Raw genomic sequence first — 27,550 nt, forward strand, 5'->3', positions numbered from 1 at the left:
CGGAATCTCCTGTGTTCCAGTTTGAACCCTTTACCCCTTGTCCTGTCACTGGTTGTCACCCAGAAGAGCCTGGCTCCATCCTCCTGACACTGCCCCTTTCCATATTGATCCCCAGGAATGAGTCCCCCCTCAGTTTCCTCTCCTCCAGCTCCAGAGCCCCAGCTCCCTCAGCCTTTCCTCACACGGGAGATGCTCCACTCCCTCCAGCATCTTGGTGGCTGCACTGGACTCTCTCCAGCAGTTCCCTGTCCTTCTGGAACTGAGGGGCCACAACTGGACACAATATTCCAGGTGTGGTCTCCCCAGGGCAGAGCAGAGGGGCAGGAGAACCTCTCTGACCTACTGACCACCCCCTTCTAACCCACCCCAGGTACCATTGGCTTCCTGGCCACAAGGGCCTAGTGCCGGCTCATGGTCACCCTGCTGTTCTCAGGATCCCCAGGTCCCTTTCCCCTATACTGCTCTCCAACAAGTCGTTCCCCAATTTAGACTGGAACCTGGGGTTCTTCTGTGATGGAAGCCTAGTATCTTCCCATGCAGGTGCAGAGGGCACAGATTTACCTGCATGACTGAGTGATGGGAGAACATCAAGCCCTTCTCTGTTCTGCAGCTCAACGCTGTTGCCTGGAAGCAGCGCACGATTCAAACCATGGCACTACCCAGGGGGACTGCAGGAGTTTCTGTCCCTTGCTCCTCCAGCAGAAAAAGCCAAGCACTGTGGGGGGAAAGCCGAGCTTGCTTTCTGCTCCCAGCCAGCAGCAGGCATGGGCAGGCAGCTGCCTGAGTGCGCTGAGCGCCAAAACGGCGCCTGGCAGGAGTCTCTGCCCCAGCAGGAATATGGTCCATGCAGCAACTGGGCTGGGACGTGCAGACGGACACGTGCCACAGGGGACAGTTTGGAGGGAGAGCAGCTAAATCAGCAGGCGAGTGCATGGCTGGAGCCCCGCCAGCACCTGCCACCTCTGGAAATAGCTCTTACGGAGAACCAGGTGACAGGCGTGGAGTCCCCTTCCCTTGCGTTATTACGCAGCACACGATGCATGAACATGTTGGCAGCGGTCAGTCTAGGGAGAGTTGCAGCAAGGGAGGGAATGAGATTAATAGGAAAACAAATCAGCACCTAGAAACAGAGCAAACGGACAACATGGAGGGACACAGACCACCGGGGATGCTGGATCACAGACAAACCCATGCACATGCACGGAAGGAAGAACAGGCTGTGAGCAGAGCTGGCCACCGGGAGCAGAGACAGGAAAATGAAAGGAAACCCCTTTATTATCTAAATGGGGCTATGATTTCTGGAAGAACAGACTCTTCAGCCCAGGAATGGTGTTTGAAGCACTACAACAGCTGAGAGAGGTGTTGATGGGTGCTGTCACCAGAAAAAATGAGAGTATGGAGATACTGCTTTTTACCTAAAGCCAAGACACAGAGAAGAAATAGATACTTGATTCTGGAGCATGGAACTCTGCATCAGCATGGGCCTGTGAAGATAGTAAAGCAGAACATGTAGGGTAGATGCTGTGAGAAGCAGATCTAACACAGAAGAAAACGATCAATAACAAGTGGTAGCTGCTGTCATCTGACACGCTGGCTGAGAGTGATGTACAAAGGACACCAGGGGACAGGGCAGACAGGAACACGTGTGGCTCTGGGCAGCAGCGGAGGAACAGCTCTGTGCTCGGTGCCCAGTGCAGCCTGCAGCGTGCACATCCCGGAGAGGAGGCTGCACTCAGACAGAAAAGGAGCTGCTGACTGTGTCCTCTGGAAGGGGAGGAACTCACCGGCTCACCGCAGTGCACACGCTGAGCGATATCCTGTCACCATGATGAAGCCCCTACCAAAGTGCTTTGGAAATCAGCTCTGAGAAGAAAAGAGTTCAAGTTGAGCTGGGCTCACCTTGCACTGCACATGCCGATGGATCTGCAGCCTTTTAGCTTGTTACAGCACTGGTGCGGCTGGAAGGGGAGGCTCGAGAGACGTTACAAAGATCCCGACAGAAGCGGGTACTGAGACAGGACAATAATTTGTACAGCAAGGTTGGTGAGATCACAGAAAATCAATGTGACGCATGCCAGCAGCTCTTACCAGCAGGTGAGGGGTGAGTTCTGGGCCACATTTAGGGTGGGATTTTGCTTAAAAGAGGCCAGGCACGAATACCAGGGGACTGAGGAGCTGACATCATGGACAGATGCCTGGGCATGCTGAGTCGAGGATGAGGGCATGTCTGGAGCACTGCCAGGGCTGGATAGTGATGCTCAGCTGAAGGCAAGTGCTGTGCCCCATCCTGAAAGAAACCTCTGCTGCCTCCTGAAACTCCAACCTGTCTGTGGAAACACTGGGAGAAACCTGATCACGTTTAGTAACAGACCACAGGTACGTGACCGCTGTGATGGCAACCACAGAGTCCAGGAACTAGATTTTCTGGAAGCCACTGAAGTCAGAATCTGATAGAGAAGGTGAAGATGCACTATAGGAAGCCTGATGTTCTCAACATGTTCTGCTCAGACACTGAAACACCACACTCAGCAAGAGCGGACACAGTCTGGCATCCTGTGGGAACCCGGACACAAAAAATCTTTCCCCACACACCACACAGAAGGCAGCAGGAATGGCAAATATCAAGATGGTCTCCTTTGGGAATTGTTGCAATAAAAAGTAACAAAGTCAATAGCCAAGGAAGCTGGTGAGACAGAAATGAGAAGAGAGCAGTAGGAAGTAAGTGGGGGTGCCAGTGGGTCACCTCTTGAACGAAAATTGAGTTTGGCTGGAGAAACACAGCAGTGAAATACTCCAAACCCACTTACAGCTCTTGCTTCTCAGTGTGAACGTCCCCTTCCCCTAAAGACCTTACCAGACTCAGTTTTGAGAACAATTTACCTGGAATGACAAGGCAACCCGCAGTCTCCGAGTACAACCCTGAAATGCGCTGGCAAAGGCAAGAGAGGGGACAGAGGCTCCTCTGCCGTGACACAGCTACTCCGTGGGGAGGAGGGGGAAGGCCTGGGGTGGGAGGAAATCTGGAGTTTGGTACACGGAGCGAGCACTTTGCTTGGTAACTCCCAGCGTCTCCTCTGGGACAGCTTGGAGGGGTTGTGCATGGTGTTCCGCTCCATTAGTAATTACTTTATGCCAGCACATGTAAATAATTATTCTGGCACCGTTTCCCAGCTGAGTGCTGTGCGCAGTCCTTCTGAGCCGCTGTAGCATTGACCCCAGAGCACAGCCGGCTCTGCTGGCGCCCGTGGAGGCCGAAACCACGAGCAATGAGGTTTGTGTTCGCACACGGACAGGCTGCAAGCCCCCGTATCAACAGCACTTTGGAAACTTACAGTATACGTGCAGGTGAAGTGTATATCCATGTGATCAAACTCACCGCTTCTCCTCAAGAACTGTCTGTGTGCCCTGCTCCTCTCCCTGAAATCAGACGCTCAAGAGAGAAACTTTGGGGTTAAAAAGACAGAAGGGAGAAATGCTTACAGGCAAAAGAAGATAAAAGAAGTCTCCATCATTTGATGTTTTCTGCAAAAGGCGTTCATGTCAAAGTTATAAACCCCTGTGAACAGTGTCCTTGCAAACTGACGTGCCTCTGCATCGTGTGACAGGAAACAAATCATTCACCCCAGAAATCTGCCATTTTCCAAACTGCAACAGTGCCCTCAAGTGCTCAAAGGAGAAGCTGCAAGCCAGGGATAGAGTGCTACAAGCCAGGTTGCGGAGCAGAGCCGAGATTATGAACTAGGAGGGGACAGATGTGTTTCTGTGGCCTTGACCTTGGCTCACTGCTGTCCCTGCCTGTGCGAATCCGAAATAGCTTCACCCCCTGCCTTACTTCTGTTCCCCTGCGTGGGCAGATCTGCACCATGTGATGGTGCAGCTGTCACCAAGAGATGCTTCAAGAGCATCCAAAGCAGATCTGCCGTCTGCGTTGCCTGGAAAAGATGCACATGTCAAAAGCTCGTGAAAACAGTGTGGTTTGGATGTGAGCACTGCAGTGATCCCACCCGGCCAAATGCCCCAGAGCCGTCCCTCCAGAAGAAGTGACCTCCTCTGGAGAGGAGAACCGAGTCTCAGTGTTTCAGCTTTGGAGGGGAGGCTGTGTTTCACCCCATCTCCCCTGCCGTGAGCTTTCCAAGCTGCATGGAGACAGTTTTGGTAGAGCAAGGCAGGACAGTCCTTGTTCCTTAGTGGGCTGCGTCTGAGCAAGAGGGGCTCTTTCAGGGAACAAGAGCTAAGGCCTGTCAGTGTCTGCGGGACCTCTGCCTGCTCCCAGTGAGACAGTGGGAGCTGGAGCCACTGTACATGCTCACCTGGGCTCCTCTGTGTGACACACAAGTGACTCCCGGCACGATGGTGTATGCAGAAACAGCTCACCTCGCTCAGGTCCTCTCCTGTGGGTTGCCTGGAGAGTCACCCGGTGGAGCTTTATCCTACAGTCCTACACTCTGGGGAAACAAAACACTCAGATGGTACATCTCTGCTCACAGGATGTGCTGTATTAGAATGAAGATGTTTTCGAGGGACAACAGGGTGTTACTGTGATGGGAATTAACAAAGGTGTACTGGGACACTGTTCTTGTCCCCTGTTTCCTCACCCTTTTCTTATATGGGGATGCTATTCTTAGCCTGGATCATGGCATTGGTTTGATATACAATGTGTGGCCCCAAGACCTGTTCAGTTAAGCAGCAGAGTGGACATAAACAGGCAGATGGAGAAGGGAACTTCTCAATCTGTTTTTGCCCCTGTCACCAGAGTATCATGGGATTGTCTGCTCTGTACCTTCAGTCCTCGGAGGAAAGCCTGCGTGGCTTCTCTGAAGGCATCTGTTGTTCTCTTCCACCACTTCTCACCATGCTGCCATCCTGTTGTCTCCATACACCACTGTCCATCCCTCCAAGGCAGGAGATGCAGCTCTTCTCTCAGCCGGCTGCCATCGGCCCCTCAGCCCACCTCAAACCACAGACACTGCCAAGCAACCATGATTTTGTCTCCAGAGCTGTTTTCAGCAAAAAGCCACCCCCCCATCACCTTTTCCTGCACTACCTTGATCTGGGCAGTGACGGGCATTCAGCTTTTTCCTCTCTCTAGTCCTGGTGAAAAGCTGCTGTCACAGGTGCCTGCTCCAGGTGTTGCTGGAAGTACCACAACACAAAGCCAAAGCTGACACTACACAGGCAGGATCACAAACACAGAACCAAAACCTCATACCCCACTAGACCCCTTTTAGCACCAGAGCGCAAGTTGCTTCCCCAAGGACCAATTCTCAAGATACCAGAGCCATCAGGACCTTTCTCTGCCATCGAGACTTTGCAGGAAAGGTTTTGCTGCTTCAAAGAAGGCACCGACTGCATCGCAGAGCTCCTGCGCTGCTGGGGGTCATCACTGCCTCAGGCAGCAGGAGATGACGCTGGCAGCAAGCGCAGGTCTGACCGTGGTGAGGATGGTCTTTCTGGTGCTGCGGGCAGCACTTGCTGCCCTTCGTCTCACTGAAGCTCCCTGGCAAGTGCCAGCCTCTCCCCGCGGCTGATGTGGAGCAGGTTTTCCATCGGACACAGCCTGGTCATCATCTCCAGGTGTCACAGAGCAACAGACCCCTGCGACTTATCAGGGTTTCAGCATCAACTTGCTTTGCTCATCACCACCCTAGGGATAAAAACAACCAGAGCTGGGTCAAGCGCTTTTTCATGGGGGTCTCTTCAGCACACAGAGGAGCTCTCATGAGAAAACTGGTGGAGTGGGAACTGACAGCCATAACAGAGACAACTAGCTACTGAAAACCAGCAAAGGACCACAGTCTGAACAGGTCGCCCAGGAACCTCTCTCCACAGCTCCGCAAGAAAACGGCCTGGCCTGTTTTTCTCGCTTTCACCAAAAGTGACCTTGAAACCTGCTGCTATATTGCCATTTCTGTTCTAACAGCCAGAATAGCTGGCTGAGCTGCTCACGGCCGAGGATCCCAGCCAAAAGTCATTTCCCTGGCAAAGGCAGGGGCCCCAGAGCAGTGCAGGTCTCATCGGGATGTTGTGGGTTTCTAATTAACACTCATTCGTTTGCAAGCTGATCTGCCCGACCACATTCCGGCCCCAGCATTTCATCAGCAGCCCTGCGGAGAGGGCTCGACAGTCACCAGGACCCTCAGTCCCAGGCCCTGCCAGCCTGATGCTAGCAGGTCACAAACAGCCCGGTCTCAAAGCTACATAGCCGAGGATATTATTGTCCCTATCTCCATGCATTTATCCTGAAATTAGCACTTGTTCATGCAAATGAGTGATCTGGTTAGGCCTCTCCCTCAATCCATCAGTAGATGGCAGCAGACAGCGCCCTGCCAAGCCTGGGAACACAAATGTCAGTGCCTGAATCTGCTGCTTCCCAGCGAAGTTTTTTTTTTCATGCAAAATATGGCCAAAATCTTTCTGCTTCCACAATGACAGGAATCACACGACACTCCCCCAGAGCTGTGGGCAGAGGAAGCAGCAGTTTTGAGGTGTTTACGTTGGCACTGTCCAACTGTTCGGCTTTGAAGGCAGAGAACACCTGGCTGATGTAGCACGGGAGGGATCACATCTTTGCTGGCCGGGGTATGATCGTGACATAGCCAGGCCAGCAGGGACATGCGGTGGCCTGGCTGCCCGATGGCAGGGGCAGTGCCGCTCACCGGGGCCATCTGGAAGCTCCCAGTGCCCGCTGAAACAAAATGCACACAGAGACCCTCTCAGAGTGATGGGCTGGGTCAGATTGATGACAGAACATAAACACAACAAGGTCTGGCTGGGGAAGAACAATGCGCGCCCCGGCTATGCCACAGAGAAATACAAATTGGGGTCTCATCGCCTCAGCCGCAGAGCAGGTTGGCCTATTCCTGCCACACGCACACTAATGCACAGCACATACACACGGGTCCATGAACAGCACAGTGCCCTTCAGCACCTGGTGGCTCCTTTGCCACTTGCATTTCCTGGGACCAGCCAGACAGCCCAGAGGACCCTCCTGGAACTGTCGACGACCCCCTAATTCACTTTCTAGGCCTGGTGGCCCTGGTGGCCACCTCAGCCTCAGGTGCTGGGCTACAGGTGAGGATGCCTCACAGCGGACAACAGTGACAGGGCTGCCAGGAGAGCAGACATCATGCCAGCAGCTGCTGTGCTGCCAAGGGCCAGTGACTGGGTAAGTGGCTGAAGGGGCAGCAGATCAGAACCCACTGCCAGGGCTGTGCTATAGAACCATAGAATAGAATCACAGAATCATTTTGGTTGGAAAAGACCCTCAAGATCATCCAGTCCAACCATGACCCACTCCTGGCACTGCCCCATGTCCTGAGAACCTCCTGTCCGTCTGTCCAGCCCTCCAGGGATGGTGACTCCAGCACTGCCCTGGGCAGCCTGTTCCAATGCCCCACAGCCCTTTGGGGAAGAAATTGTTCCCAGATCCAACCTCAACCTCCCCTGGCGCACCTTGAGGCCGTTTCCTCTGCTCCTGGCGCTTGTTCCTGGGGAGCAGAGCCCGACCCCCCTGGCTCCAAGCTCCTTTCAGGCAGTTCAGAGATCAGAAGGTCTCCCCTCAGCTCCTGTTCTCCAGCTGAACCCCCCAGGTCCCTCAGCCGCTCCCATCACACTTGTGCTCCAGCCCCTCACCAGGTCCATTCCCTTCTCTCCACTCGCTCCAGCACCTCAAGGTTCACCTGCCTCAATCCCCCCCACTGCCACACCGCCCGTGACCTGGCCTCTGTCAGGCCCAGCACAGCCCAGGTCCGCCCTCGCCCAGTCCACGGGCGGGTTGATCCAGCAGGTCCCTCGCAGCCGCACCGGGCTGCGCACCCACGGCCCCACGTGGGCACCGCCGCCCTCCTCAGGGAATGGGCCCGGGCTCTGCCACAGGGCGACGGCCGATTGACCGCGGAGCCCAGGAGGAGCCGCCAGGACCGGCCGCTCCCTCACGGCGGCCCCACGGGGGCGGCACTCGGGCGACTCGCGCGTGGGAAGGGCGCGCACGCCAGAACTGCGCATGCGCCGGTGCCCCCTCCCCCGGCTCCTCTGTCACGTGACGCGGGAGCCGGCCCGCCGCCGCGTCAAGATGGCGCGCGGCGCAGAGCGCTGAGGGAGCGGGGGAGGGGTGGCTGTTGTTGAAGCTTTATTGTTCCAGCTTTATTGTTCAAGCTTTATTGTTCCGCGCCGTGTCCGCCGCGCCCAATAAAGGTAACCATGGCGACGGGGCCGCCGGCCAGGCCCGGGCTGCCATCGGGCCCTTCGCTGCGGCCCGGGGGGCTCGGCGGGCAGCTCCGCTCCCACCCTGCCGGGCCCGGCCTCCCTTCCCCACCTCGCGGCCAAACCCGCGCGGGACGCCCGGCTGGGCCCGGGCGCTGTTTGTGTCATCCCGGGGCAGCGGGACGGGAGCGGCTGTTCCCGCCCGCCGGGAGAGACCGGGCGGACAGGGAGGCTGAGGGAGCAAATAAATATTTGTTGTTTGCGTTGTGACGAGAAATCAGTGGTGTGATCCGTTTTCCTGTGTGGTCACAGCAGAGGAGGAGGGAGGAGCAGGGCTGCCCCGGTCAGTAGCAGCGTGTGCCCAGGTCGTGTTAGATTTAATATGGAAATGTGCTGAGGTGGGTCTGGGTCATTAAAACCCACCTCCTCCCCAGAGACAGGCGTGTGGGTGAACCTTTGGGGTATTTCCTCTCGTGTGTTGGAAAGGAAGGCTGGCACACCTGATTTATTGGCTCGGATAGGACATAGGGCAGCATGATTCTCTAGGTTTTTGGTTAAGAGATACCAAGTGTCTTGCATTTGAGGAGGAATCGGGCTTTCAAACCCCAGTCCAAGGACAGGGTGGTGCAGGAACAGCACGTTGGAGTACAGACCAGGACAAGGTCCTCTCCCAGCTGACCACCCTGCCTCTGTGCCTGTGCGTTCGCTCTTGTTTAATCTCTATTTCCAGTATATTTTGAGTTGACTGCCCTGACATACGGCTTAAAGAAGGTGCTGAAAATGTTGTTGCCCAGACTATAGCTATAGAAGTCTTCCAGGAGATGGAGGAAGCAAGTTGGCTTCCTGGGGTAAGTGCTGTTAGGCTTTTACATCACTGTATCCTTCCCTGTGTGTGGTGAAGCAGCTGCGCTCGTGTTTGAAGAGCTGTCGGTCCTTTGGCCTTAATGGAGTTCTGGGGCTGTGGACGCGTCTCTCTGATGGCCTGGAGCAAGAAGGGACCGCTCTGGAAGTCCAGGTGCCTCCTGGCTTGCTGTCTCGATAGACTGAGCTCAGAGGAATTCTGTGTATTTCACTAACAAGTCTGGGGGAACTGGTCCCTGTCTTGGGCTGACCAGGTTGGAAAAACGTCATTTTAAAGCTTTTTTTTTTCCCCCCTTTCTGTTTGGATCATTTGTGCCTTTGGATCAAGGCACTTTATGCGTGCATTGTCCTTTGCCTGTAATCGTGTGTAGGGAGAAATGTCTTCTAAACTTCTGCTGACAGCAAAATAGATTGCAAAAGCTGGCCAAAGTAGCGGTGGTTTTTGTTTGTTTTAAAAGGGACTAATAAATTAAAACATGCAATCTTCTCTGATGTAAAGCGGCCTGACAAACAAGAGTTCGCGTGTCCAGCTTTTGATTTTGAGGATGTTATTAGGATCTGCAAAATACAATTAGCACTTTCAGTGCACTTGGGCACAGTGAGACATGGATGAGCAGCTACTGGAGCGAACTTCGCCTGCTGCTTTGGGTTTGTGCTGGTTTTCCACTGCGCGATTTTGTTCTCATGTTGGGATGGCCCCATTCCAGGGGGGACAGGCAGCAGCCCTTGCTTTGAAGAGTAATAGAAAACTTGCTGTTCAGAGTTGGAGCACACCTGTTCATTTTTCAATCTGTTCTATTTCCATTCAGAGCATCAGTGCAGCCAGCCAGCCAAAGTGTTTAGTGCTTTTTGAGCGGTATATTCTGCTGCCTTTAGAGACCGTGGAGCACTGAATTTAGTCAAAGTGCTGCTTATTTTCCTCTGTTATCTGTCTGCACTGGTGCTCTGAACTGAAATAAAATAGATTGAAAAACAAATTGGTGTGCGCTGGCTTCTGATACCGGATTTCACATTATACTCTGGGAGCGTGCCTGCTCTGGCCCTTTGGAACACCCCAGAGGAAAGTAATGACTCCTCAGCCTCTTTCAACACTTCAAAAGTGGATTACTTTTGGTGGGAGAGGTAAGGAAATTGAATTGCAGTACATTATTTTCTCACTTTCCAATAGCCCTCTTTGTAAGGTCATCATCTTAGGAACAAGAAAACAGGAAACTGGTAAACACACACAAAAAGTATTCAGATTTTGATTTATGGCTGTCACTGTCCTTAACTCCTCAGAGCTAAAGCCAGAGAGCTGCCTGTCGCTTGGAGGCAGCTGTGGTACCCGAGGGACCGCAGGGCTGAGGAACACGAGAGAATGAGCCTGGGCTTTGTGCCCTGCTGTGGTTACCGGTTTACAAAAGTCTTTTGAAATGAGCCTTTGAGTAAGTGCAGAGCGGGTGGCGATGGGGGGAGCTCCTCTCACAGGGACAGGGACCCGCCCTGGGCTGGGACCTGCACCTTTCAGTGACCGCTGCGGATTTTAGCTTGAGCAGAAAGCAAGAGCACAGGAACAGGAGGGTTGGGCTGCTCCTGTGGGACCCTCCATCAACTCAAACAGAACCAGCATTTACTTAAGAAAGAAAAGTCAGTTTCTTCCATTTTGCTTAGCTCCTGCTGTCCACTTAATTATTTTTCCTGCCTGTTTTGGTTCATTTTTTTAGAGCTTGCCCAGACATCGCTTTCTGCTGGTTTTGCAGCAGGTGTGCAGGTTGCTTTTGGCTGGCTCTGTTTTCCAGCTGTGCGTTGGGTTGTGCTGTGCTGGCAGCAGGGGGAGCACAAGGCTGTGGGTTGGTGCTGTTAAAAAGCCCTGGGATGGTGTTCCCTTATTTCTTGGCAGAGCAGCAATTTTTTATTTTTTTTTTTTTAAAAAAAAACTAAAGAAAGCCTGCCCCATGTGCCTCTGTCGAGGGTTTAGATTGTGGGGTGACAATAAAACCCTGGCAGATGTATTGTTAACCTCCTCTCCCCCCACTTTCCCCTTTTACCCCTCCTCTCCCCACTAAGGACAGACGATCGGGAGGAAAAGAAGGACAGAGAGCAGAGAGTTGGAAAAATTAGAAACATTTTACTAATGCTACTGATAAAATAGAGAAAATAATACAAAATATACAAAACCAATCTTGAAAGTCTCAGCAACTGCAGAGCCGGCAGCCAAAGTCCTGGACTGGACTCTGCAGCCAACCGGAGCTGGATTCAGTCTGTCACTGGGCCTCGGTTCGCAGGGGCGACTCGCAAGGTCCTCTCCTAATGTTGGCCATAAGCAGAAGGGAAAAGAAGGCAAAAGGGACGAGATCCTCATGATTTCCCACTTTTATATGAAATATTCACATGAATGGAATGTTATACACAGTTGGTCGGTTTCTTGGTCACCTGTTTCTCGTTGCCCCTCTCGTGAGATGTGAATCTGTCCTTATCAATAACTTCGCATTCCATTGCTATGTTTACCAAAACATGTATCTGGTTCTCCAGGAAAATGCAGCTAGTATGAAGGCTTTATCTTTAAAAGAGAAACTTGTTTTTTAACAAAACCAGGACAGCATCCTAAGGAGGAGTTTCAGGCATGGAACACATCTCCACCTGGCCACTGAGACACTTCTAATCAATGCAGGACGCACCTTTGGGCGTTATTTTATTAACATCAGCAGGTGTGTTTGGCAGCACCTTGGAAAAACCCTTAATTATGCCAGTGAGGGACATACAGAATCCTTTTGCTGAGGCCACGAAGGCATTAGAAATTCTTTCTGTGCCTTGTGCTGTGCTTTCTGATGGCACAAGGCGCGTGCAGCCCTGGGGCTGCAGGGGAGGGACGCTCTCCTCGGAGCATCTTTGGAGCGCCTGTCTCGGTGGCGTCTAATTGCTGAAGTGCTTGGTCCTAAATTTCAATTATCTTTTGATGAACCTAGCGACGTGGATGGCTTTTGAATCTGTTGAATCTGGATCAAAGTAATTCTATGAAAAATGAAGAGAAATGATTTAATTTGGAAGCTGCTTTTCAGTTACGTAGGTAGAATTGGGTGTTTCTGTTTCCTCCTCTGTGAAGAAGCCTTGTTGCTATCAACACATCCTTTTCCTGTTCTAATGTAGCTTCAATAAAAGATGTGATCCCCTCAAACTGGGGGTATAAGAGGGGAGAAATAAGTAGGGAAAAAGAAGAAATAGCTGGAATTGGGTAATGCAGGATCATGTTTGCTGCAGACCTGTTCTGGATCTCCTGTCCTGGGCAGTTCAGAATAAGAAGGGGTTTCTTTGCTGTGGTGGGTGTCCTGGGAGCAGTCACAGGTGATAACTGCTGCCTAAGGACAACAGGGGGACGTTTACCAACACCTGGTCAAGTGGGGCCTTGGGAATTTTAGGCACTTTTGAAAATTTGGCTCAAATGGGTTGACTTTGCAGTCTCGCTGTGGAATGCAAACTCCTGAGCCGTCTTGGTGTTCTTCCTGGGAAGCTGGCAGGACGAGGCTTAAGATGACCCCTGATGTTCCTCAAAAGATTCATTCTGCAAAGCCTGTTTGTTGTGCAGCTCAGAGAAGCAAGTATCTCTGTGACCTCTGTCCCCACTTATGACTCCAGTGGGCCGATATTTTGGAAGAAGGCAGCACTGGTGTGGTTTGGGTGTCAGAGGCCCTAGAAGCAGCCACTTAAACCATGTTTTGCTTCAAATTTGAAATTCATAAAAAGTCCCCAGTGCATCTGGCTCCAAAGAGGATGCAGAGAAGCAGCTTTAAGCTGAGAAAGTAACAAATGGCTTTTTCTGACCGGTGGTGGTGGTGGAGGCAGGTGGCTCGTGCTCTGTGAGCACTCAGCACTGCTCAGGTGTTCGTTACCTGCTCTCAGAGATCCTCCGTTCAGCCCCGTCCCCCAGGCAATGATGATCTCCCCAAAGCCATCTAGATGGTGTCTGTGAGATGGAGCCAGACACATTCAGGTAAGAAACAATACCTGGACAGGCTGGAGAGTTGGGCGGGGAAAAATTTAATGCAGTACAACAAGGGCAAGTGTAGAGTCTTGAATCTGGGCAGGAACAACCCCAGGTTCCAGTGTAAGTTGGGGAATGAGCTATTAGAGAGCAGTGTAGGGGAAAGGGAGCTGGGGGTCCTGGGGACAGTAGGGTGACCATGAGCCAGCACTGGGCCCTTGTGGCCAGGAAGCCAATGGTACCTGGGGTGGGTTAGAAGGGGGTGGTCAGTAGGTCAGAGAGGTTCTCCTGCCCCTCTGCTCTGCCCTGGGGAGACCACACCTGGAATATTGTGTCCAGTTGTGGCCCCTCCGTTCCAGAAGGACAGGGAACTGCTGCAGAGAGTCCAGCGCAGCCACCAAGATGCTGAAGGGAGTGGAGCATCTCCCGTGTGAGGAAAGACTGAGGGAGCTGGGGCTCTGGAGCTGGAGAAGAGGAGACTGAGGGGGGACTCATTCCTGGGGATCAATATGGAAAGGGGCAGTGTCAGGAGGATGGAGCCAGGCTCTTCTGGGTGACAACCAGTGACAGGACAAGGGGCAATGGGTGCAAACTGGAACACAAAAGGTTCCACTTGAATTTGAGAAGAAACTTGTTCGTGGTGAGGGTGTCAGAGCCTGGCCCAGGCTGCCCAGGGAGGTTGTGGAGTCTCCTTCTCTGCAGACATTCAAACCCGCCTGGACACCTTCCTGTGGAACCTCAGCTGGGTGTTCCTGCTCCATGGGGGATTGCACTGGATGAGCTTTCCAGGGCCCTTCCAACCCCTGACGTTCTGGGATTCGGCGATGTCATTTAGCTGTTAGGATAACTGTGGCAGTGGAGGGTCCTCCTGCTAAAAATGGGTTCTTATCATGACTGGACCCCTTGCTTTAGCTGAACCCAAGTTACTGAGTCTGGAGATCTAGGAGGCAGCGACAGATCAGAAATCAGATTGCTGGTGGTCGTCCCTTCTGGCTGTAAGCTTTGAATAAAAACCTGAAGTGTGTTCCAAGTAGGGGGCAATTGCCTTGGGGATGGTCTTGGCCATCCGCTCCTTGAATAATGTCTGTTCTCTTTGGCAGATCTTTAGCTCCCTATAATTAAAGAAGTAGAAACAAATATGTCTGGTCCAATTGCTCAGGACACATTTTCTGAGTTGCTGTAATATAGGAGGTTCTGACAAGCTGCTTGGGACTTTCCTGTTTTAAGCTGTCACAGGCAAATATATCTTCTATCTTCTTGCCAGAAATAGAGGGAGCAGACGGTGCTGCTGCTGCTTCCAGCTTGCCACGGTGGAAGCGATGGGTTTTCATGGCAAAGTGAGCAGACATCTCTTCCAGGACATTGATGTTTCCTGCTTGTGCTTTTGTAGGAAGAGCCGCAGCTACTATTAATTAACCAGCAGACGTGGTTTCATCTCAGATACTGGAAGTCCTTCAGCTCCAGGGAAGGAGTGGGTGGACTAAAACTGCTGGTACATGGGACCTGGCAAAAGAAACGGGTCTTTCTTCTCCCACAAGCAGCAGCTACTCTGCTGATGGCAGCTTGGTTACTCGTGGGTTTCAGTGGCGTGGGAGGAAAGCGAGGCCCACGTGTTCAGTGGGCTGGAAGTGCAGGTGGCGCTGTGCATGGGTGGGGGGCAGATCTGGTACTCGCCGAGCAGCAGAGATGAGCTGCAGAGCACATGGCCTTTGGCAGCGATGCACCCAGGGATGCTGCGATTTCTTGAAGCAGGACGGGGGTATCAGCGACTACTTTGGTTTCCCTGCCTTCCAGAAAAGGACCCACCTACCCTGTGCTCTCACTTTGAATGTTTTCAGTGGGAGAACATGACACCTCTGCCATAAGGTGATGTCAAAATCATCTGTGATCTGATGATTGAAAAGTGACTTCCATGGTACTTTGTCTTTCAAGCACAGGGTAGCTCTTGGCTGAGCAGGAGAGCTCTTATGCACGGGTGGTATCATCCACCGGCCAGGTGCTCTGTGTCTGCAGCTTTGGTATGAAGTGGTGTCTCCTGGCTTCTCCTCCCTCCCCGCAGGCAGTGGCACACGGGACACCCGAGCTCCGGCTTCCTGTGATGTCTGAACTCCAGAGGGGTTGGCATCTTGCGGGAGCGAGGCACCAGCTCAACCTGCATGCAGCGGCTGCTCACACCTTGCAATTTGGTGCAAGCTGGGAGTTGCTCCGAGCCCTCTTTGGCGCGAGGCAGAGCTTCAAGGTGGCGTATGAGCATCGACTCATTAAAGCTCATGCCCTGATGATAGACAACATTACTTCTGTTCTCTATGAGAGAGTAAGAAGCTGGGTGCAAAGATGTTAAGCAGTTGAAGGTCATGTAAATCGTGCCCATCCAGGTGTTCTCCCTCTAAGGCTCATGCTGTTTTGTTTTGGCATCATTGCCAGCACCAGTGTGGGGCATCCTAGTGTGTACAAGGCAGTAACATCTTTATCTTGTCTGGCTTAGATAAAAACTCCAGATATCCCACTGATAAAAATTCTGTTGGCAGATGGCCTATCTGTCCTCCCTCCTGCAACAGGGGAAGGAGGGAACAGGAGTTAAAAAGAGGCTCTGGTATGTGGGACTAGAGCTGTGGACTTGTGCAAAAAATTACAGGTTGGGGCAAAAGACTTGTAAACGGATGAGTTAGGATGGTGATGTGCTGGGGAGGGAGGTGCTGAAGGCCCTGGGCTGCAAGCACATCTCTGTCTCCAACGCTTGTGTGCCCCTGCTGATTTAGCAGTGATGTCAGGAGAAAACTAATGGGTCTCAAAGCACTTAGTGCTTTACAGGTAAAACCCAACACCTCAGATTCTGCTCTGTGTTTGGTAGCTGGTCTGAACAGGCTTCTGCACTGCATCCCCTTGCCCTTTCGTAACCAGCTGCTGAATTCAGCATCAGGGCTGATTTCAAGAGCGTTCACACCTCCTTGAACTGTACTAGGGGCACATTGGGGAGTTTCTTCTTCCTTTTTATACCTCCTGGGACTTGGTGCTCGTTTCCAAGCTCTTTCTGAAGTGTTTAGGTTTGAACAATATCTAGACCCTTCAACTCTATTGCTCAATTTGGGGACTGCATGTTCAGAAGGTTCCGTCTGAATATAAGGAAACCATGGCAAGGATCTTTCCTTTTGTAACCTGCACTTAAGAGCAAAGATGCTTCCACTAGAATTTTGGCTGGGAACCAAAGCCTGGATACCACTGACCCCCTAAGCCATTTTTCATGGGATGTGATTTAGGAACGCTTTGATCTGTCTCTCCTTGGGCAGAAGCTGTGAACCTCTCCAGAAAGTCTTTTAAAGATGGGCAGGGAGCAGAATTACCATGTTCTAGAAGGACAGTGAATTACTGGAGAGAGTCCAGTGAGAGCTACAAAGATGCTGAGGGCTCTGGAGCATCTTAGTGATGAGGAGACACTGAGAGAGCTGGGGCTGTTGAGCTGGGGAAGAGAAGCTGAGAGGGATCTGATCCATGGATCAATATCTCAGGGTGGGTGTCAGAGGATGGAGCAGACTCTGTTCAGTGGTGCCCAGCGCCAGGGTGAGGGGCAACGGGCACAGACTGAAACACAGGAGGCTCCATCTGAACATGAGCAGAAACTTGTTTGCTGGGAGGTGCCAGAGCCTGGCCCAGGCTGCCCAGAGCGGGTGTGGAGTCTCCTTCTCTGAGCCATTCGAACCCCCTGGACCCACCTGTGTGATCTGCTCTGTGACCCTGCGCTGGCAGGGCTGGGCTGGGGATCTGCAGAGCTCCTGCAGCCCAGCCAGCCTGGGCTTCTGTGATTCTTTTTGCTGTAACCGCTGATGTCCAGCATAGTAAGCTACTAAGAAGTGTAAACTGGAAAGTAATTTTGTTTACTCTTTCTGTCTTGTTACTGTTTGAGCAAAGTGCTAACAGCATCCTTTGTTTTTTCGCTAGCTGGGCTTTGTGAAAGGTGTGCGGAGCACGGCGAGAGGAGGCCGGTGGGCCCTGGCGCCATGGAGCTTCCCGGTTACAGCCGGCAGCTGCTGCAGCAGCTGTACCCGCTCTGCAGAGAGCAGCAGTTCTGCGACTGCGCCATCTTTGTTGGGGATGTTCGTTTTGGAGCACACAAGGTGGTTCTGGCTGCTGCCAGCCTGCTTTTTAAATCCCTGTTGGACAGCACAGACACCATCTCCATCGACGCCTCTGTGGTGACCCCCGAGGAGTTTGCGCTCTTGCTGGAGATGATGTACAGTGGCAAACTCCCCCTGGGGAAGCACAACTTCACCAAGGTAATCTCAGTGGCAGATAGTCTGCAGATGTTTGATGTGGCTGTTAGTTGCAAAAACCTCCTCAGGGACCTCATCAGCTGCTCGACTCAGGACCAGGTAGTGAGAGAAATCTCCAGCCAGGCAGCAGATTCATCTGGAAACCCTGCTGAGACTGATAACCCGCCCCAGTCTGAAAAACCTGCTGAAGTAAGAACAGATATCCTCCTCCTTCAGAGAGTTTCCCCTTCTCCTGGACCTGCAGAAGCAGAAATGGAAGCAGATGTTTCTCCTACTGGCCAGGAACTTACCATGGGTCACACTTGGGTTCACCAGGGTGCAATGGCCAGTGACTCCAGATCCTTCCAGGAGGATTCGGGGTCTCGTCCCACTCAGCCTGCCCCTGCTGAGCAGGGTGATGGTGCAGAAGAGGAGCCGGATGAGCCTCTGGAGGAGAAAGGAGGAGCGAGAGATTTAGGTGAGACTTTACAGGGCTCGGCACAGTGTTGCCTCTTATTTGTGACTCTGTTGACTCACGTTTTTCTGTGATGGGGAACCTTTTCCTCTGTGTTAGTTCTTTCTCGTCTGCTCTGGGTTGGGAGCAGCACCAACACGCTCCCCTTTTCTGCAGGGACTTTCTTCCTTTGGCACTGCGCAATGCTCTCCTTTGGCCTTTGCAGTTGCTTCACTCCCACCGCTTCACCAGAGCCGTAGTGAGCAAAACTTTTTTGCCCACCCGTGTGATTGCGTGTGCCATACAGTGGGTGCTGTGTTAGTGCAGGACGTGAGGGTGATAAAGCAAAATCTGTATGACAGTAAGTGAACAGAGTTGCCTGCTAATGCTGCCTTATCCTTTAGACTCCTATTCAGCATGGGAGGAAAACAGAGGCTGTACTGGGTTTAAAATAAATGTTCCGTTTATAACTGGTGTTGAATAAACTGTTGGTTTTCCCTCCAGGCTGCGTGATCCTTTAGAAGGGATTTGTGAGTCACAGTTTCCCTATTATCGCCAATGTGCTGGTTACAAACTGATGCCTTTCAATCACATCACGCTTTCCGTGAATCCCTTCAATTAGCAAATAACTCATCTTGTTTCTATCACACAGAAGCAGAGAGCAAAAGCTGTAAACTGGATTTCTTTCTTCGATATGAAAGTGATTTCTCTGAGGCCCTTTCTGATGCCCGAGCTGTGCTGAAGAGACTGGAAGAGTGCAGAGAAATTGATGCCTCTCAAAAGGAGGTAGGTATGTTTACTTGGGTAAATGATACAAGATTTTTCTTCATCCTGCTGAGGACTAGAATAGTTTGTGTCCTGTGTAGGAAATTGTTTCATGGGAAACAGGAACTCTGGTGCCTGGTTGTTTGAAGGGCAACACGTGCTCACCTGAACAACACCTGGAAGAGAAGATACTATAAGAGCAAGTGGCTTGTGCATGTAGGTAAAGATGTATATGTCCTGCCCTGAAGACATCTTGGTTGTGTTGTAGAAAGCTCCAGCACTGATTGCTCTTCTTCTGCTTTATGGGCTTTTGCTTCAGGAACTGTATTGATTTGTAAATGACTGGCATATGAGATCCCAAAATAGAACTCCCGAGCGCCCAGCGAGGCCTCGCTGCTCCATCTGCTCCGCTCTGCGTGGGCCAGGCTGCTCGTGGGGAATGTGATGGGCTCGCGGGTGCTGCCCCGCGGTGCTTTAAAAGCCGTCGTCGCTGCGGAATGGTGCTCGAGTTCCCATTGGAGGGGAAATGGGAGTCTGGTGCGTGGTCAGTGCTGAAGGATGCCCTTGGTTCTGAACAACGGTAGCCAGATCCCAGCTGTTGTAGCGGCTCAAAGCTACTGCAGAAACAGCAGGTGACATCTGTGTGGGTGCAGGAGGATGTAGAGCTCAGAGGTGACTGCAGCAGGTCTGGGTGGCATGGTACTGGCTGCAAACTGCTGCGTGATCACAGGGCCTGCAAAAAAAGAGTGAGGATGGGCCTGTGCTTGCTCCCCTCACCCCGGCTGTTTCTGCTGTATGAATTGCCCTGTGTACCTTTTCTGTATGTGGAAAAATGAGAATGTGACTGTTTTATTGCCCTCTCATCGGTGGTTCTGTGCTTTGTTGACCTTTGGAAGCTGAGAAATGCTGTTCCATAGGTTGGGGCTGCGATGCTTTCTAGGTTCCCGTGTGCCTGCTGGCTGGGAAGCTGGAGTCACTCGGTCCCTCCAGTACCGCTGTGGCCATGGGACATGGCACATGTTGGCCATGATGGCATTGTATGACAGCAGAGAGGAGAATTTTCTTGAGCCAGGGAGTGCAGGTTTCTGTTGAGCCTGCAAATGTTTCTGGAGGAAAGCCCGTGTTCCCTTAGCTACTGACCCTCCTGATGGTGTTGAATGTAACATCTCTGGGACTTCGAGAGGGATGTGTGGCTGCTTATTGTTCGCAGTAGCAAGCCCAAACCCGGCCGGGCTGACAATTGTCTGTGAGTTCATTGCTCTCAGCATGACTGCGTGCCCGAGAAGGATTAGGTTTTTGTAAGTTTGTTCATTGTCCTTATCGGAAAAATATGTCAGGTGTAAGGTTTTACCTATTGTGCACCTTGGCATTGGAGCAGAGCTGGGGAGGGTGTTGTGGAATGGGGATGGGTGCTGCCAGGAGGGGTTTGGCAGCTCCATGCGCCTGTGCCGGCACAAGCACCCGAGCACCGGGCCTTCCCTTGTCCTCTTGTGCTGCCCGCGTGGTCGCAGGGCAGAGCAGCTCCTGCAAAGGGTCCGGGCGGGCGTGCTGCCTCTCATCTGCACCGCTTAACAGCCCCATTTTCTGTTGCTTTGCAGTAACTGTTTCATGTTTCTACAGCACCTCCAAGACCCAGCAGGTGAGGTTCGCAGACCCATGTCTGGCCCTTTATGCTCCCAAATGAGCTGCTGCAGCAGGAACCAAGGGAGAGGTTGTGGAGCTCAGAGCCGGTTTGGGTGTCTGACTGCAAAACGGCAGCTGGACCATTTTTCTGCAGCTATAAATAAACGTTGAATAAATGAGAAATGGATTTTCTTTAAGCCTTCGTGAAAAATCACTTCTCAGCTGTGACAAGCATGAAAAGTGTCAGCGCTGGGGCAGGGGGGGACAGACCAGAGCCTCTCGTGGGCGGGCTCGGCCAGATCTGTCCCCCTCTGAGCTCCCCATGGGGCAAGTGGGACCTGTGTGCACCAGCACCGAACCTGGCTCTGTTTCCAGCAGGTGCAGTGGCTTTTTCTCACAAGGGCCCAGTGTGTTCTTCAGGGGAAACACAGCAGTGTGCTTTTAAAGTTACGCTTAAAGTGCAAGTTCAGCTCCAAAGAGCCCAGCTTGGGATATCTAATTAAGGCTGAGGTGGTGCCAGTGGTAGATGACAATATATATATATTTATTTTTTTTTCTTTCGTGTCTCCCTCTGCTTTTTGTATCATATTATTTTGCCAATTATTTGCTTGAAGTCTCTGAGTGCCTTGGGGCAAGAGGCAGTGGGTCTGGAAGCGGGTGAGATGCTGTTTCTCTGCACTGAGCAGCCTTGCTGGGTGCTTCTGCTCGGGAGCCTTTGCTGGTGGTTTGTCAACAAGCAGTGATGTGTTTGGGATGGCAAAGCCTGGGCAGCATGGGGGTTTTTTGGGTGTTTGGGGGGGGTTTGTAAACCTGCCTGTTGACACTGAGGCTGTCCTGGTGTTTGAACTCCTCTAGTTTCGCTGGCATTTTGCCTTTGACGTACGTAGCCCCTGTATCTCTGTTCCTTTGCTTATGTGCTCGTCCCTGCACAGGTGCCTTGTTCCCTGTGGTGCTCCTGGTCACTTCCCAACGCTGTTTCTGCTTTGTGTCCTGCTACCTCCAGTGGAGGCTTGTTATGTCGTGGGGTTTTTCACAGAATCCCAGAGTGTCAGGGGTTGGAAGGGACCTGGAAAGCTCATCCAGTGCAATCCCCCATGGAGCAGGAACACCCAGCTGAGGTTCCACAGGAAGGAGTCCAGGCGGGTTTGAATGTCTGCAGAGAAGGAGACTCCACAACCTCCCTGGGCAGCCTGGGCCAGGCTCTGACACCCTCACCACGAAGAAGTTTCTTCTCAAATTTAAGCAGAACCTCCTGTGTTCCACTTTGCACCCATTGCCCCTTGTCCTGTCACTGGTTGTCATCCAGAAGAGCCTGGCTCCATCCTCCTGACACTGCCCCTTTCCATATTGATCCCCAGGAATGAGTCCCCCCTCAGTCTCCTCTTCTCCAGCTCCAGAGCCCCAGCTCCCTCAGCCTTTCCTCACACGGGAGATGCTCCACTCCCTCCAGCATCTTGGTGGCTGCGCTGGACTCTCTCCAGCAGTTCCTTGTCCTTCTGGAGCTGAGGGGCCACAACTGGACACAATATTCCAGGTGTGGTCTCCCCAGGGCAGAGCAGAGGGGCAGGAGAACCTCTCTGACCTGCTGACCACCCCAAGGAGATCCGTGGTTCAGGGCTTGCTTTGGAGAGAATTGCTGCTTCTCTCTAAGTTTGATGTTATGTTCTGCTCCCTGGGCTGAAAAATGCGGCCGCATTGCTTTTCTGTTTAGGGAGATGTGATTTTTGAGGTTGTTTTTGTTTTAGAGTCTCTCTGTGTATCTCACATAAACTATTCCTATCTAATTTGGTTCTGGCCTGGATGAAACCAGCTTGGAAATGAGAACAAGACTGAAATTGCAGTAATTTGGGGAAGCGTAGAAGAGCTTTGCTGGTGTCAAGTCTTATCTTCCTGTGCTCTCTTAGAGAAACTCAATTCAAATTATTGCACAGCTCATTTGTTCCCTCTACTTCTGGGTTCAGATGAAGTGGGGGAGTGTTGATTCTCACACGTAGAATAAATGTCACTGTTGCTTGTGGATCATTTCCATTGCCTATGGGCCTGTCCAATTATTGTCGTCCTTCGTTTGCAGCTGCAGGGATTTTTGGATGCGACAGAAGAAAGAAGTTTCCCATTATTTTCTGCATCCTGATTAGGAGTGATAGATGGTGAGGGTTTTATTTCACAGTGGCAGAGCTAGAGAACTTTTTCCCTTCGTTCTGGTGTATTCATGTGGAAGTTTGGGCTGAGTTCTTGTTTGTGTTGTGTGGTCCAAGCAGGGGTCAGCGTTCTCCATGGAGCTTTCCCGGTGCTGGGGTGTCCTCCTTCAGTCACGTACAAATGCAGAGTTGAAATAAAAGCGCTTTGGATATCTGAATGAGGAAAGGGAGCCTAGTTTTCCTGTGATTACTGTGTGTGCAGTGGCAGCTGACAGACCTTGTGACGCGGTCGTAGCCTCCGAGCTGCTCTGTGCTCCAGCTGTGCAGAGCTCCCTGTGCTCTCCGTCCCACCGACCCTCTGGGCAGCATCTCTGGCCGTGCAGGCTTCCCATGGCTTTTTTTATGTTGCCTTCACCTTACGCACATCAAGAACCAATTGGTATAAAGCCCCGAAGCGGCTTGTGTTCGCAAAGGACTGATGATTATGTCGCAGTGGTGCCAAGTTCCCCGTGGTCGGGGTCTCTGCAGCTCTCCTTGGGGAATGGAGGTGGTGTTGAGGTGCAGGCACAGGATTTACCACCCCTAGGGGTGAGTCTGGTGGCTGAATGTCCCTCAGCTTGCAAGGGGGGGTCTGAAGGGACCTGACTGCTTCCGTCACCTTCCACAGGTTGCTTTCCAGCCAGTCTCTTGGAGGTTCCTCCCCACCTTCCTTTAGGTGCTTGCATTTGCTCTAAAGCCCACGTTTGAGGGAGATCACTCAGTAATCATAGAATCATTTTGGTTGGAAGAGACCCTTAAGATTGAGTCCAACTATAACCTAAATCTAGCACTAAACCATGTCTCCAAGAACCTCGTCTGTATGTCTTCCAAACACCTCCAGGGATGGTGACTCCACTGCTACCCTGGGCAGCCTGTTCCAATGCCTCACAACCCTTTCCATGAAGAAATGTTTCATAATGTCCAATCTGAACCTCCCCTGGCGCAACTTGAGGCCGTTTCCTCTGCTCCTGGCGCTTGTTCCTGGGGAGCAGAGCCCGACCCCCCTGGCTCCAAGCTCCTTTCAGGCAGTTCAGAGATCAGAAGGTCTCCCCTCAGCTCCTGTTCTCCAGCTGAAGCCCCCAGGTCCCTCAGCCGCTCCCATCACACTTGTGCTCCAGCCCCCGCACAGTCTCGGGCCACTGCGCTCCCTGATAGAAGGTACATCGCTTGCTTGCTTGGTCGAGGTCCTGTCTGGGTCCCAGATGAGCCCCAGCATGGCACACCAGTTGGCTTCAGCCCAGCACAAGGTCGTTCCCTGCAGGGCCAACCACCAGCTGCTCTTCCAGCATCCCTGTTCCCACCCAGAAAAACCTCATGTCACGATAGTGTTGGAGGGGGAGGTGGAAGTCCCAGAGGCACTGTCTTCCTTGGGGCATTGTGGGGTGGTGTGAGGGTTGTGGGTGGTGTGAGGAGGTCGGTCGGTGCCCGGCTGGCAGGACACAGAGCTCACTCCACTCTTGCTGTGCAGCTTGTGGCTCCGCTTGAGCAGCCTCGTGCATCTTCCCAGCCAAAGCCTCAGGGGACATTGGAGGGAGTGGAAGACAAGGAGCAGTGGAGTAGAGTGAGCAGTCCTGCAGTGGGACAAAGGGACACAGCGGTGTAGGAGTTGGTTATGTCAGGAAATAGATCTGGAAAAACATGGAAGATGTGGAGATGCTGTGGAGATAGGAGGTGTACCTCCTGCAGCATTACCTGCAGATGTTCCTGTTCAGAGCTTCTCTCAGGGCTCCCATGGATGTGGGGAGGTTTTGCATGAACTTTGGGGGCTCTTGTGTGGTGTTGGACCAGAGTGGTGCTGAGCTACCGAGTTAGGAGGGTTGTGACCACCAGAACTGACACCCTCTGCTGGGACCCAACTTCTCCCTGGACATGGAGCCTATTTGGTGGCTCAAGCTTAAGCCAGATCTCGGTGAGCAGGATTCCCTGCTCAGAGAACCCGTCTCTTCCTCCAGCCTGGAAGCTGGGGCTGTGCTTATCTGTGCTGATTTGTGCCAATTTGGCCATGAAGGATTTTCCAAGTGTCCCAGGCAGTGAAAACCTAATGGATCAGTCATCACATGGGCACATTATGACCCAGTGGGAGCTGGGATTCCAGCTAATATCAGTATCTCTCATTTTTTTCCAGGGTCTTTGAGAACTGTTAGAGCTTGAAAGTAAGTCTAGACTGTGCTGCGTGCCCTTTCAAAACGATGCTAAAATGCCGTTGTTCCCACTGAGCAACGTGTTCAAGGAAAGGCCTTCCAGAAAGAGCCTATAAATAGCAGAACCTTTCAGTTTCTGAAAAGTCATTTCCATTAACCAAAGCCATGCATTGAGGAGGGGATGTTACCTGGCGTTCTGGGTAGCAAAGCTGTGCTGATTTTAATTTAAAAAAATAAAAATTAAAAAATATTGTGATACTTTTCATCCGTATTAGTGGAGATGTGTTTGGCAGGGTGCTGAGCACCTTTGAGATGGTGGGAGCCAAGGGGATTATTTTGGTCTGGAAGAGGCCAGGTGTGCAAACCTTGAGAACAAACATGATCTGGTAATAAAGTCTCATTACAAATTAACGTTTGCATTAAAAAAACACCTTTGAGCTTGTTCTTCGGCACGTCTGCGGCAGCTCCTTTCTTCCTTTGTAACAGAGCCCTTCATGTCCCCATCTCTGTTTGGCAGGAAAAATGCCGTTAGCGGGTGAGAGCTGGGACTCCTGCAGCTTCCCCTCTGTGGATACTCTTTGCAATAGGTCACTGCACTGTCACGCTGCCCTAATATACGAGCGTTTACACCTGCTAGGAAAAGCCAGTCCAGCATCCCCCTGGTGCGGCCCCAAGCAGTTGCATTCAGCCTTTTTATCATAGAAATAAAAATGACAATGACAGCGGAAAATGGCCGCTCTCCCTGGAGCTGGGCTAAGCTCCCCACTTCAAAGGTACTTTTATAGCATCCCTGGAGTCTCTAATAAAGGACGCCTGCTCTGAAAGGCTGGCATCGCTCCTGGAGAGCTGGGACTGTGTGTCTTTAGGGGCAATATTTACAGCGTTAAAGGGCTCCGGGGAAATGGGAGCAAGAGTTACAGCTTATTTCTTTTCCTTTTATTTCCATAACTTGCCTCTGGTTGCTGTTTGGGGTCACTGGAGTGGATTTTGGAGCCCTGGGCACGATTGCCGGGTGTGCTGAGAGCCCATAACGCTCGCGTGCCTTCTCTCCAAATCTTTCTTTAGCAGATGCAACTCCGTTGTGAATTGAGGATGGGGATTCCTGAAAGTTCCGCTTAAAATGCTCTCTGCTTTCTGTGCAAGCGAGCTCCTTGTTCTGCGCTGAAACCTGGTATCCCCTGCCCTGGCCTTGAGCTTCCCAAGTAACCGTATTTAAACCATGTTTTATTAGGTCTCTTAGATTTATTAGTATTTGACTCTTAGGGGAAGAAATGGCGAGGTGTTTGGTGCTGGCACCAGCTGCAGTTTGCGGAACTTGCTGTAGAGATAAGGGCTGGCAGGAAGGTTTGCTGCCCTCCTTCCCAGGGCTGGTGCCACAGACCACAGCTTCAGTTCGGCGGTGTGTGTCTGTGTGGTGGGTTGTTCTGGTTTTTGGTGGTTTTTTGGTCCTCTGAACAAATCCCTGGCATTCTGCTCTTTGTGTGGTTTGTGTAAGGGAGTTAACTCTGTTATTAAAACCTCTCCTGCGTTTCCCCGCTCTGTTGTAGGCTCTGGCTGCCTGTCTGGCGGAGGGAGGGGACCAGCCCGTGTTCCAGAAGCTGCTGAGCAAAGTGCAGGACGCTCAGACCCTGGGTGCTCAGACCCTCCTGTCTTTACTGAAGCTGTTTCAAGACACGAATCCCAAGCTGCGAGCGGCTTTGCTGGAGAGGGAAGGGGGTGGCGGAGAAGCCCTGCAGCAAACAGGTAGAGAATTGGGTGCAGCCTCTGGCAAAGCGAGCGGGCGACCTTAAAGCAGATCTCCGTAAACCCTGTGACCTTACACGGATGCAGGAGGTTTATCATGTGCTGGCCAAGATCCTGGAGCGTTTCCGTCCCGCAGCAGTGGGGATGGGGCGCAGGGCTCTCCCCGTCGCTGCCGGCGGCGCTGGGTCGGTGGCTGTGCAGCCAGCGTGGTCAGAGCACGGCTGAGCCTAGGGATCGAAAGCTCCTGTCTTACTTGAGTCTGACACAAAGCAGTGGCCTTGCAAACCTGGTGTTAACCTCCAGCTTGCTTTATGGCTTTGTGCTCTGTTAGATAAATGAGACGTTTTCCTTTCATAGAGTTTAAAGAGAATAGTAAAGTGGTTTTCCTCCACTGCTTGTGCTTGGGATGAGCTTTGCTATTCACTTAGATCTTTCACAGACTCTCACTCGCTTCAGGAGCCTGTCAGTTCCTTCAGACTGACTTGTTTCTTCTCTTGTGTTTCTGAATCCTTTTCCCCCCAGAGAGCGCAGACGAGGGAGAGACGCTGACCGCTCGCTTGCTGGGTCGCAGGGAGGAGCTGATCCAGAGCGTGACACAGCTGAGCCCCATCGTAGAGTTCCTGGAGGCAGAGGAGGGATTCCTGACCGCCTCAGAGAAGCGGGTAAAAAAACCTGAAATAAGGAAACCTCTGTGGGCAGCGGGGGGCGGGGGGGGGTGTCTGCAAGGTGCTGTCTTACCGCGTGGTTTGCCAAGTAACGTGCTGGCCTCACCTGGCAAACTCAACCTCCCCTTTGCACAGCGCGGGCTGCACGTCTGTGTCGTCTCATGTCCGTCTGCGCTGAACTGTGGGAACAGAGAAGGCTGAGCTGTGAAGGTACCTCCGGAGCGGGATGAATGCCGCCTGTCTCACTGCCCTGCAAGGGGAGCTGGGGCACAGGAGGTGCCTGGTGCTCCTTGGAGGCCCTGGAAGTGCCTTTTTGTGAGCCCAGAGAAGGCTCTGTACTGGAGTTTGGTGTCAGCAGAACCTCTAAAACCTCGGTGCTGCCTGTCTGCCAGTTGTGCTCTTGTGTCATTGACTTATGTTTCAGCTGACTCTCCCAGCTTTAACTCTTTAATTCTTACCACGCAGTTTCTTGCAAGAATAGCACATCCACTGACTTTTTTTGATATATTTAGAGCAGCAGTTGGCGAGGAGGACTGTTGCTTTCCTGTAAGCAACTCTATTATGCGTGCTGATTTGCAGAAGCCATAACAGACCCAATATCACATATAAACTGCTTTTTTCTATGTTTTGGAGGAAGCTGGCTGTATCCAACCTGTGCAGCTGCAACTTGCAGGGTGCCCCAGCATGCTGCGTCCAGTACACAACTCACAGACC

At 52.1% G+C, this 27,550-nt stretch overlaps 1 protein-coding gene across 4 annotated transcripts in view; it reads left to right on the forward strand.

Moving 5' to 3' along the window:
- The first annotated feature begins 8,045 nt into the window (after nt 1–8,045).
- Nucleotides 8,046–27,550, forward strand: part of ZBTB40 (zinc finger and BTB domain containing 40) — a 47,690-nt gene continuing 28,185 nt past the window's right edge. The window contains exons 1-5 of one of the 4 annotated variants that reach the window (XM_071798308.1): nt 8,046–8,193; nt 16,958–17,746; nt 18,375–18,508; nt 25,976–26,171; nt 26,694–26,833. In XM_071798308.1, the coding sequence (XP_071654409.1) occupies nt 17,017–17,746; nt 18,375–18,508; nt 25,976–26,171; nt 26,694–26,833 (1,200 nt within the window). In that variant the 5' untranslated portion in view covers nt 8,046–8,193; nt 16,958–17,016. Of the gene's footprint in view, nt 9,051–16,957; nt 17,747–18,374; nt 18,509–25,975; nt 26,172–26,693; nt 26,834–27,550 lie in introns of all 4 variants that reach the window. The other 3 variants (XM_071798307.1, XR_011735565.1, XM_065855381.2) reach the window with 3 other exon arrangements.

This window comes from Patagioenas fasciata, chromosome 23 (assembly GCF_037038585.1).
Source record: "Patagioenas fasciata isolate bPatFas1 chromosome 23, bPatFas1.hap1, whole genome shotgun sequence".
In the NCBI taxonomy this organism is placed as follows: domain Eukaryota; kingdom Metazoa; phylum Chordata; class Aves; order Columbiformes; family Columbidae; genus Patagioenas; species Patagioenas fasciata.